Source organism: Pipistrellus kuhlii, unplaced genomic scaffold, assembly GCF_014108245.1.
Source record: "Pipistrellus kuhlii isolate mPipKuh1 unplaced genomic scaffold, mPipKuh1.p scaffold_m20_p_22, whole genome shotgun sequence".
Taxonomy (NCBI): Eukaryota; Metazoa; Chordata; class Mammalia; order Chiroptera; family Vespertilionidae; genus Pipistrellus; species Pipistrellus kuhlii.
Window position 1 is genome coordinate 12,626,534 of NW_023425521.1, and position 12,553 is coordinate 12,639,086.

The 12,553-nt window shown below is 38.7% G+C and overlaps 1 protein-coding gene across 12 annotated transcripts in view; it reads right to left on the reverse strand.

The window, feature by feature from the left end:
• Positions 1 to 12,553, reverse strand: part of ACACA (acetyl-CoA carboxylase alpha) — a 248,575-nt gene that overhangs the window by 145,175 nt on the left and 90,847 nt on the right. For all 12 annotated transcript variants that reach the window (XM_036451660.2, XM_045586414.1, XM_045586415.1 and 9 more), the window contains 5 exons: positions 9,127 to 9,297; positions 7,296 to 7,457; positions 6,783 to 6,946; positions 2,233 to 2,383; positions 1,105 to 1,208 (listed from right to left, as the gene is read on the reverse strand). In XM_036451660.2, coding sequence (XP_036307553.1) covers positions 1,105 to 1,208; positions 2,233 to 2,383; positions 6,783 to 6,946; positions 7,296 to 7,457; positions 9,127 to 9,297 — 752 coding nt within the window. The remainder of the gene's footprint in view (positions 1 to 1,104; positions 1,209 to 2,232; positions 2,384 to 6,782; positions 6,947 to 7,295; positions 7,458 to 9,126; positions 9,298 to 12,553) is intronic.

The window sequence follows — 12,553 nt, forward strand, 5'->3', positions numbered from 1 at the left end:
TTTGGAGTCTTAAATAAAAAGCAGTAGTGTATGGCTGGGTAGAAGGAGAAAGAAAGTTCATCGTCAAGCAGGAAACATTATCAAAAAAGACTTCTAATAATAAAGAGAAGAAATGGTAGAGCAAGTAAGCCAAATTGTTAATAATTGCTGAATTTGGGCAAAGAATATAGTAGTTGTTTGAACTATTCATGCAACTCTTCTATAAATCCAAAATTATTTAAAAATACAAGTTTTAAGAATAAATAAGCTGGGATTGGTTTGGCTCAATGGATAGAGCGTCGGCTTGGGGACTGAAGGGTCCCGGGTTCGATTCCGGTCAAGGGCATCTACCTTGGTTGCAGGCATATCCCCAGTAGGGGTGTGCAAGAGGCAGCTGATCGATGACTCTCTCTCATTGATGTTTCTAACTCTCTATCTCTCTCCCTTCCTCTCTGTACAAAAATCAATAAAATATATATATTTTTAAAAATTATAAAAGAATAAATGAAAATAACATTAAAGAGCAGTGGAGCTTGTAGACGAGATTATATATAACATATTTATACACTAGTAGGAAAACTACTTAACTAGGTAGAGGTTGCATGTTGAGAAACAGAAATTAGTAAGAATGGACTGGTAAAAAGAGGCCAAAGTATCGATATATAGAAAGTTAAAAAGTCACACTGAGGGATTTAGATTTGAACATAGGGTAACGTGAGATGCTGAAGGTTTTAGTGCATCAGAGTAACAAAGTGAAAGATATTTATCATAAGACTTGGATAACTGAAATCTCAGGGCTCAATGCTAGAGAGAAAACACAGATTTTCATCATTAGGGTATAGAGAGATTTGATGTTTGTACTGAACAGAATGTTTATTTTAACATGATTCTAAATGCAGGTTAAACTAATTTCTAAATGCAGGTTAAACTAATTTCTAAAACCCAAAGTAAAGTCCCACAATAATTTGTCATAATCCGTACATCCCTTTTTCTGTCCCAATGGTCAGTGAATAACAGGTAGCAATCATAAACTGCCAGAAACAGGGAAAAGAATAAATGGGTCTTTGAACTTCAGTCCTGTCCTCAGGTCCACTAACTTGCGCAGAAAGGAGAAACAAAGCCTACCTTTCTAAGGAGTGAAGGAAGTTAGAGACGCTATTCCGCAGGCTCACATCAGCCACATGGAGAGCCCCACACACAACTCCCAACATGGTGTCAGGTCGCTCTGCCTAAAAGGAATAAAAATAGGGCAGGTAATATAAATAACAGTCACTTGGCACCATGGTCCCTCAATTTAAATAGAGCTCAAATTTTCTGTGAAGGTATAGTTAGCACTGAGAATGGATGGAGTCCTTATTGTGCAAATGATTTTTTGAACTATCGATACAAATACATTTTCTTTAGAATCTGAATAGAGGCACCATTTGAATAGAGATGAGAAACAACTCTCCCTTCACTCTAAGATTTCTACTGAACCAATCAAAGAGATGCTCAAAAGCAAGCCTTTGTCAGAAATAAACTCAAAAAGGAACAGAGATTTGACTACTGATAATCTCAAAGAAAAATGTTATATAACCAAAATTTGGAAATTTAATTGAATCTAAAGATTTTTACAAAAATTTTGGTAATTTAGAAGAGCCCTGAAATTCAGGAACAAGAAGTAACTGTTGCTGCCAAAACTGGTTTGGCTCAGTGGATAGAGCATCGGCTTGGGGACTGAAGGGTCCTGGGTTCGATTCCGGTCAAGGGCATGTACCTTGGTTGCGGGCACATCCCCAGTAGGGGGTTTGCAAGAGGCAGCTGATCGATGACTCTCATCGATGTATCTAACTCTCTCTCTCTCTCTCTCCCTTCTTCTCTGTACAAAAATCAATAAAATATATTTTTTTTAAAAAGAAGTAACTGTTGCTTCAGATGAGGCCCCTCTCATCAGCCTCTGTTAAACAGATGTAAGAGTTGGTAACTCTAAGCCAGACTTAACATCAAATGAGGAAAGAGAAAGGATCTCAATCCCTATGTGCCTCTCTTCAAATATACCCAGGAAGTAATATTAGAACATGTAAAATGACGGTGTAACATGGGCACAAGAACTCTCAGTGATAATTACACTGGCTCCTAGGTTTTTTCCATGTAGATCAAGAACCATTAACTTTAGAATCAGATAAATTTTATCTAGTGACATAGAACGATCACACCACAAACTTATAAAAACCCAATCTTAGAAGCTGTTAGTGCAAATGGAGAAATACACACCTGTACTTTTTCTGCTATTAGTCTGTCCAGCCAGCCAGTGTCAATTCTATTCAACTGAAAGCTTTCCGTCTCCAACAATTTGATCAGGTATTCAACTGTAGTTCGAAAGTCACCCCGAATAGATAGCTCCTTCAAAGCCACCACCATGTTTCTGGGAGAACAGAAGCACATCTGTTTCAGCAACAAACGTTTCAGTATTGAAATTTCTATCATTTTAAAGAATTGTTTCATTCCTTTGGAGTCTTAGAAGGGAGGGGAGAGGGACAGACAGTTCTAAGAACAAATGAGGGTGTAAATATAAGTGTGCTCATTCACATGCATTCCAGATGGGATGATTTTCAAGAAGTCAGTAAAATTATGAATTCTGACTGACATTATCTTAAGTGCATCAGCAAATGACATGCATTTCATTATATGGAGGACAAAACAAATTATATGCAAACCACCCTCAGCTTTCACTTCCTAGGTTCCATCATTCCATTCATTTATTGATTACTAACTAAAATTAGAGCATAATTTTCCTCTCCTTAACACCTTATTTTAAGATATAATTTACATAAAATAAAATATACTTATTTTTAAGTATACTGTTCAATGAATTTTGGCACATTCTCACACCTTAAATATTTCCATACAATGAGCAACTGGACAGATATAGTCAGGTATCAGCCTAACACTTCATGTGACAATGGTGTTTTTTTAAAGCTTCTTTTAGATGTTTGTGAAATGACCACTCATTACTTTTATTACTTGCCAATAAAGTGTGAAATGATCTAATATTAATAGAATTTCAAATGTCCTGGGGTTTTTTTCCTGTTTATTTTTGCCCAGTGTCTGCCCTGCACAGAACAGGTCTTTACTTCAACTTATTATGCACCTCACAGACCCAAGGCACATCCTAGGCTCATAAGGTAGATACAGTAATTGCTTTCAAAATATATGGCAGAATATCATAAGTAGAGAGAAAAAAGCCAAGTGCTGGAGAAGTTCTAAGAAAGGACAATATCCACCGTCCTATGATTTCATGAAGAATGTGGAATTTGACGTGGAATGAAAGTATACCTGGGAATATAACTGTGATAGGAATATTATTCCATGTGGTCCAGGCAATCCCTCAGCCTAGAACATTATTTGGTTTCCCATCTCTGCCTTCCATTCTGTGTCCTCTTTTGGCCTAGCTTATTCCTATATACTTCTTATAGATAAGTCCAGATGCCATTTCTTTCTGACCCTCTCTAGACTGAGTAAGCTGATTTAGCTAAATATATGTTCCCGTACCACCATTATGTAATTCCATTATCATAAGATAGCAACTTATTACATTGTGTTTAACTGTTTATTTGCCTCTCACCCTCTGGATTCTCAAGCTCTATGAAGGCAGAGACCCTATTTTGGTCCTTGTTGTATTGCCACATAGTCAGCAATTTTTTTTTTTAATGGAGTGAATGAATAAATAGACAGAATATCAAGAACAAAGGGAAAGAAGGAAAAAAATATGGGTTGTTTTCAGAGAACATTATGATTGAAGCAAAGGGTATGAGGACAGGAACTAGTGGCAAATCCATCCATTTAATAAACATTTACTGAACACTTACTATGTTCAGAGGATACAGCAGCAACAAACAGACATGGTCCTGTTCTCATGGTATTTAGATTACGATGTATGGGAAATAAGGCTGGAAATATAGGTTGGGACTATTCTAGAGAACAAGAATATTATGAATGTTATGAGTAAGAAAAGATATAAATAAGAAAGAAACAAACTCTGAGCTGAGGGATGAACTTTGGCATGAAGTCAAGAAGCAAGCTTATTGTAAAGACCATATTTTTAGTATACTAAAACTTAACCTAGTTAACTTACACCTAGTTAGAGAAATACGAGAGGCCTGATGCTTGAAATTGGTGCATCAGTAGGGACCCTAAGCCTGGCTGGCAACCAGGGCTGATCTGTGGGGCAAATGGCAGGGTGATCAAAAGCCCCCCTCTGGCACCCACCTTGGCCAGCCTGGGGCCTGCGGGCTGGGGGCAACTCCTGCGTTGAGCATCTGCCCCTTCGTGGTCAGTGTGCATCATGGCAACCAGTCATTCCACCAGTAGTTCAGCCGATTTACATATTAGGCTTTTATTATATAGGATACAGAGCAAGTCAGGAAGTAAAGATCAAGGCTTTTGGACCAAGAGATAGGACATGTCCTGTAGAAAATACTTAGCAGTCTGCCTAAACAGAACTATAAACCTAAATACCAAAAGAGGGATGTCTCGTTTATTCTGAGAATGTAAACGAGTAGGCAGACTGTGTGCACTAGAGAATTCATGTTTCCTCTAAAAGCAGCAGCCACACAGAGGTTTAGCTAACTTTTGCCAAGTGGAATTTAAAGCCAATATTGTCATTACCATCCCATATTCGAAGAGAAGGCAGAAATCCATATATTTAACCTACCAATTTTTAAATATTGGCATTTTTTAATACATTAGGACCCTGTAAGCCAATCAAACACATATGTAGCTGTGACTATACGGAAGGCCACCATGTATTTGTTTGAATTACAATTTGCAAAACTCTAGCATAAACCTTCTTCACTTTGGTAAAACAAGAGATGAATGTAATAAAAAGGGGATGAGGGGGCAACTTTATACCAACCTTATTTTCTGGTAGCATTGATTTAACTTGGAAAAACTCTAATTAAAGTTTTACTTTCCCCCAATCGTTCAGGAATCCATTTTATTACTTACTTACTTACTTACTTATTTATTTTTACTGTTAATCCTTACCAGAGGATACTGAATTTTAGAAGTGGAAGGGAAGAAGGGAGGAAGAGAGAGAGAGAGAGAACCATTGATGTAAGAGAGACACATCAATTGGATGCCTCCCACATGTGCCCGACTTAGGTGCGTGAGTCAATTACCAGGGCTGCAAGTCTTTACTTTTAACACTATTACAGATGTTGCTCATTTTCTCCTCCTTTGACCCTTCCACCCAAGCCCTCACTCCCTCTCTACTTATAATTTTGAATAAATGGGTAGAATCATAGAGGGCAAAATAGAGAAAAACTGAGACTTCCCTACTTCCAAAACCACTATTAAAAACCAACATTATTAATACTTATTGACTACTAGTCTATGTATACAGTCCAAAGATCAAAGGAATGGTATTAAATGCTTGATATAAGGAAATAAGACAAAAAATAGTTCAATTTTAGATAAATATTCTAAAATATCTAAACTGTCAAAATTATCTCTTAGAGCTCTATTTTTAGGCAAGCAAAATTGCTACTAATTTAATATTTAATGTTTATGTCTAATATAATATTAACCAATAACCCTTACGATATACCAGTTACATTTGGATAAGCTGTGTGTACTAGTATAATTCATAGCATAATGAGGTCTCTTCTATAAGCAATGGGGACAGTTCCCTTATTGTCCTTTACATGTAACAAGCAGTTTAATTTTATTATTTAAATGACTATGGTACATTTACAGCTATAGCTTTAGTTTGATTACTAATAACAGGTCTTTCTATGGTTTATAAAATGCCAAATTCTTGATCAAGAATTTACCTCCCTACAGCACTATGGGAAAATGATATGTTTAAAGCAATCAACTTTATAAATTTATCAAAAATATTTGAACCCAGCCAGTGTGGTTAAGTGGCTGACCAAGAGGTCATGGGTTTGATTCCCGGTCCAGGTACATGCCGGGGTTGTGGGCTCGATCCCCAGTACGGAGCGTGTAGGAGGCAGTTGATTGATGATGTTTCTCTCTCATGGATGTTTCTATCTCTCTCTCTCACTTCCTCTTCCTTAGTTAAACTAAAATAACTAAACTAAAATAAAAATATATGTATTTGAAAGCAAAAATACTTAAAAAGACTTGAACAAATTGAAAAACATCTGCCAAACACTGCATATTTTAACACACATGAATACCAGTATAATTGAAAATATTCTTCTTAAAAAGGTTGTCCAGCCGAGACCGGTTTGACTCAATGGATAGAGCATCGGCTTGGGGACTGAAGGGTCCCGGGTTCGATTCCGGTCAAGGGCATGTACCTTGGTTGCGGGCATATCCCCAGTAGGGGGTGTGCAAGAGGCAGCTGGTCGATGACTCTCTCATCGATGTTTCTAACTCTCTATCTCTCCCTTCCTCTCTGTACAAAATCAATAAAATATATTTAAAAAAAAAAAAAAAAAAGGGTTGTTCAGCCGAAACCGGTTTGGCTCAATGGATAGAGCGTCGGCTTGGGACCTGAAAGGTCCCGGGTTCGATTCTGGTCAAGGGCATGTACCTTGGTTGCGGGCATATCCCCAGTAGGGGGTGTGCAAGAGGCAGCTAATCGATGACTCTCTCTCATCGATGTTTCTAACTCTCTATCTCTCTCCCTTCCTCTCTGTACAAAATCAATATATATATTTAAAAAAAAAAAAAAAGGTTGTTCATATTAATACTTTTATAGCAGTTAAATGGTTCCCTGCCTATACCCACACCTTCACCGAAGATTAGCACAGATTTATTTATTTTTAAATGCAATCAAATGCTACTGTACTCACGAAATTGCTTCCTCTCTGTTTTCTCCCCAGGAAAAGCAGTGACCAAACTGGGAATCAGCAAATTCATGAAGTCCCCCTGCAGCAGCAACACTGAAATAACCCCATACATTCTTATTGCTGCGGAAATTCAGTTCCTGAACTGTTCCTGAGCTGGGCTTAAAACCCTGTTAGAGAATGAAGAATATGAGAGACCATGTTATATTTCCCAGAAAGAGGACATTTATATATTTACTGTTTAGGCTCTGTAGAATTGCACATAAAAGAAGAAATGATGCACAAAAAACATAAAGGCTTAAGAGCCAACGTCCAATGCTACTGAGAACTCTATAGTGACTATAGTAGGATAAAATGACCAGTGGCGCAGTGATCATTTCTTTGTTTACTCTGATTAAACCTCTACAAATTCCCCCTTCCAGCAGAAGTCCCAAATATTTCAGAAGCATAGCCCTCAGGTACCATCTTTATATTAAAGTTCACAGAGAGAAAAGTGTAAATCCTATCTAAAAGGGTTACCTCATCTGGATTTTCACTAGTGATCCGAGCAGCAATAACATGGCCTCTTGGGCAAGGAACATGAGCAGAATTTTCAAAATCAATGGGAGCATCACCCCAGGGAGATACCCCATACATCATACGAATATCCTTGATTCTGTACAGAGGGATCCCCATGGCAATCTGAAAGGTAATAATACATAGCACTCATTTTTCAGTTACTTTACTTAAAATGTGGAGGCTATAGATTACTTGTAAGAGTTTTCATTTTAGTAGCCACCACCTAAAACATTCTATTTTTATAACCTGTATTCTAAAATCAACAAAGAAGAAACTCTAAGGTACTTAAAATATGTCACTACACAATGCTAAATACTTTCCTCTGCTACTAAAAAAGTCCCCAAGTTCCTAATGTAATAGATATAAGTTTCTCTCTATTATCATTTCTCCATCAATGGATCAGAATAAAAATATCCAAAGGAAGTATCAATATCAGTGGCTATCAAAGAAATTTAGACAGCTATAAAATTCATCTCATAATTATCCCCAGAAACCACTGTAAGAAATCCTATCTAATAAAAGAGTAATATGCAAACTGAGCATCATTCCAACACAAGATGGCTGCCCCCATGTGGACACAGATGGCTACCACAAGATGGCCAGCAGGAGAAAGTTGGGAGGGACCAGGCCTGCAGGGGAGGGCAGCTGGGGGCAATCAACCCTGCAGGGAAGGGCAGTTAGCAGTGACAAGGTCAGCAGAGGAGAGAAGTTGGGGGCAACCAGACTTACAGGGAAGGACAGTTGGGGGGGACCCAGACATGCAGGGAAGAGCAGTTGGGGGGGACCAGGCTTGCAGGGGAGGACAGTTGGGGTGAACAGGCCGGCATAGGAGGGCAGTTAGGGGCAATCAGGCTGGCAGGGGAGCAGTTAGGCATCCATCAGGCTAGCAGGCAGAATCGGTTAGGGGCAATCAGGAAGGCAGGCAGGTGAGCAGTTGGGAGCCAACAGTTTTGGATTGTGAGAGGGATGTCTGACTGCCCGTTTAGGCCCTATCCTAGTAGAACTATGTCAAAGATCAAAGAGGTCCCAGATTGGAGAGGGTGCAGGCTGGGCTGAGGGACACACACGCGCATACACATGCACGAGCACGTGTGCGCACGAATTTCGTGCACCAGGCCTCTAGTAAATAAATAAATATTTAGTCCTTAATGGGAACTCAGAAGGGGTTTCCAATATGGACAAAGAATATATTAGATAAAAATACTATCAAACTTCATTATTAGCTATTACTGCTTCCCATAACATTTGTTTTCTGGGATGAATAGATAAAATAATACTGACAGTTAGCACTTTAAACATTATAAAAACAAATGGGTGCTGCCTCACTGTTGCCCAGAAAATCCCTGACCACCACTCTGATGTGGAACTGCTTCAATAGAGAACACTAGTAAAAGGAGTAGAGACCAATTACAAAGTTGTAAAGTTTTCTATAATTAAAACAATTAAGTAAAGCATTTTTTTTTTTAAGTTTCTTTCTAAAATAAGTTTTCACCAGATTTGTCTGGCTAGAAAATAGAAGGTGCCCTACCTCCAGAGAGCACACTCGCGCCATTACCTTCCCCCCTCCGCCCCTCACAGGCACATATCTAAAAAAAAAAATTAAGTGTGATAATATTCCTAGATTTGTAACACATGAGGAAAACCAATCCACACATCACAACCCATAAAGCATGAACATTAGATGAGAATCAGATAGGAGGCAGTCTTCTCTTATCAGACACAGGCTAAACCAGTTTTTCGGGCATCTGACATTTTCTAGGCAACTCTTGGAGCCTTGATCAGGGTGACTCACCTGGAGTTGTGCTGCAGGGAGATTGACATCAGCCACCATCTCTGTACAAGGGTGCTCCACCTGAAGCCGAGGGTTTAGTTCCAGAAAGTAGAAGCTGCCATCCTGGCTATAGAGGTATTCCACAGTCCCCGCACTCACATAGCCAACCATTTTGGCAAGTTTTACCGCACACTGAAAGAAAAAAGATGGAAAAACATGAGTATTTTACCTTGTCTAGCCGGTGGACCACTGCTTATCTATATAGCCTCTCCCTGACTCAAATATCTAGTGTTTATAAGAGCCATCAAAGGCTTTTACACACATTAGAGCAGCGGTCACCAACCTTTTGGACCTCACAGACCACCAGTGGTCCAGGGTCCACTAGTTGGTGACTGCTGTTCCAAAGGTTTCCTTAAACCAGTGGCTGCCAACCTTTCGGACCTCAAGGACCACACAAGTGGTCTGAGGACCACTGGTTGGCAACCACTGCATTAGAGTGAATTTCACCTTCTGGTTATTACAGAACATCCTGGACATGACGACAAACTCAATTCAAATTTCAAGGAAAACTGTTTTTCATCATTTGGGATCACAGGCAACCTCAACCCTACAGGTACACACAGGGGAAAAAAGACAGTGTGGCAGATTTTTCCACTATGCACTGGTTTCTAGTATTCCTAACATTCTTCCTAAAACATGGTTGCTTATCTAGAGACTAGGTTTCTCAACCTCTCTTACACTTAGTGACTAAGTTTTGCCAAAAGTAATGTCAGCATTGGTGAGTGACATACCTAATTCCTGAATCATGTTTTAAAAAGGAAGTGCTTGTTCTCTATTCTGGCTGTTCCACTTCATGACAGTACAAGCTAGTTTCAACTAAGTTGAGAGTATACTAGGAATAGCAAAACAAATAGAAGAAACCAGAATTCCAAGATGGCCTTGTGGAACAGAACTTGCTGCCAACCTTGCATAGCTCATCTCAACTTATGATGGAAAGAAAAAAATAAACTTCTATCTTATCTGGGTTCCATTTTTTGGATCTCTTTATTACAAAAGCTTAACCTACACCCTAATTACTACAGAAATGACCACATTCAGATAGAAACCTGCTATTTAAAAATATTAAAATGTGTTTTGGGTTAACAATAACACATAGGGTAAAGGATAGCTAGAGCACAGATATTTCAGACTGAAAGCTGATGGCCACCTTGTTAGGCATAACAAAACATTTGGTAAGTGGTGTCCTACAATAACTTCTAAGGTGGACAACAGTCCAACTAAGCCCTAAGAAAAATAGGAAGTCAAAATATGAAAAATTCAACTACTTCTGTATTCCCAAACCAGAAAATTCAATTTTCACCTTAAAGCACCAGTGTCAAAGATCAAATAAAAGAGAAAAAGTTGCTATATCTAAAAACCTTGGGGTGTAGTGAGTCCTACCTAAAGATGACTGGAAGAGAATAATCCAGAAACATACTAAGTTTTAAAGGAATTGTAATTTTAAACAAACCACAAACCTGGCCTTCAAGAACCTGTGACTGATAATTGGAAAAATCTTTGTGGCCCCAATCCTGCCCCAGCAGGAAGTGAGCTGTGAAAGCTCTGCCAAAGAAAGTACAGTCTCCAAAGCCCAGTCAGAGGAAACAACAAAAGGAATAACTTTCTAGAGAACAAAGCCAGGTGCCTTAAGGGAGGACAGGCAAGGGATTTGCTTTGAGACCAGAACCAGGGGCATCCAGAGAGCTAATGAGGAATTATTACTCCACTACATGGCAGGAATTCATAAAAATTCCTGCCTAGAAGGATCTGATAACTGCTATGGACCAATGATTACTATATATTTTTCATTCCTCTTTTTTCCAAATGGGAGTTTATCCTGTTTCTGTTCCACCACTGTATATTGGGTACATGGCGAAAAGCCACTTGTACATTTAATGGACAGTTTCAGAGATCTTGGACTTTGAGCTGTCTTCTTTGGGGAAAAGGCTAAGTATTTTCTAAAAATGAGAAAAAGGGTATGAAAGGATAATGGGTAGCCAGAGGATCAGACTGAGGCACAGATTATTAACTGCTCTTCAGTAATTTTCTCCCTCATCCATTTAAGTAATAAAATCTCCTAAATTGAAACTAGGAATGTGGCCACCCAGTTGATGACTACAATCCCTAACATCCCTTACAGCTATGTGTGATTGTATAACTGAATTTGCCCACTGGAATGTGAGCGAAAGTAATTGGTTGGACTTCTAGATCATATTTTTATATGCTTGCCCTCCACTGTCTCCTTCTCTCCCCCTCAGGCTACAATGTTGGACATACTCTTGTGAGCTAGCTTAATCATGAAGATGATGACACCCTAGGGCAAAGGTGGGCAAACTTTTTTGGAAAAAGATCAGGTAACAATTATTTTCAGCTTTGTGGGCCATATAGTCTCTGTCACAACTACTCAACTCAGTCACTGCAGTGATAAAGCAACCATAGATAATACATAAATAAATTAGTATGGATGTATTCCAATAAAATTTTCCTTGCAAAAGCAGGTGGCAGGTTGAATTTGTCTTGTGAACTATAGTTTGCTGATTCCTTTTCTAGTGAATGGCAGAGCAATAAACCTGTCTCTGGCACCAGCTCATCTAGAACTAAGATGACAGAGAAATAGAACATATACCTTGTTTAAGCCACAGTATTCTGAGATCCTCTTATACCAGTTAAATAACGTGTCTTAACACATGCATGCATATGCATGCATACACACACACACACACACACACACACACACACACACGTCACATATTTAGCTTGTTTGGAATTCAGGAGAAAAAAAATAAAAATATATCTCCAATAAGATGAAGACTGAGATAGAGGAACCAAGATGGTGGTATAGATCAACACATGAACTTGCTGTCTCACACAACCATATCAAAACTACAACTAAAAGAAAAAACAGGTATCATCCAGAACCACAGAAAGGCTGGCTGAGTGGAAGTTATACAATAAGAAAGAGAAAAGCGCATTTAAACTGGTAGGAGGTGCAGAGGTTGGGAAACCAGTTATAAGGTTACTCAAGAATCTTCTAGAAACCTCTGAGAAATTTAGTGAGACCCTCAAGAATATGAAAAAGGGCCAATTAGAAATTAAGCATACACTGACTAAAATAAAAAATACTATTCAGACTAGAGGATCTCAAGAATCAAGTCAAAGATTTGAAATATGAAGAAGCAAAAAACACCCAACCGGAAAAGCAAAAAGAAAAAATAATCCAAATATATGAAAATAGTGTAGCCTCTGGGACAACTTCAAGCGTGAAATATGGTGGCGACCATATTTGGGTAAAAACTGCTGCTTGAATTTTAACCCTGCTATTAAAGGATAGTTATCTCAGCTTCCAGGTGGAGACCTGGAGGCTAAGGCAATTTTCATGTGCCTAGGCACATAAATACAGGAGACTGAT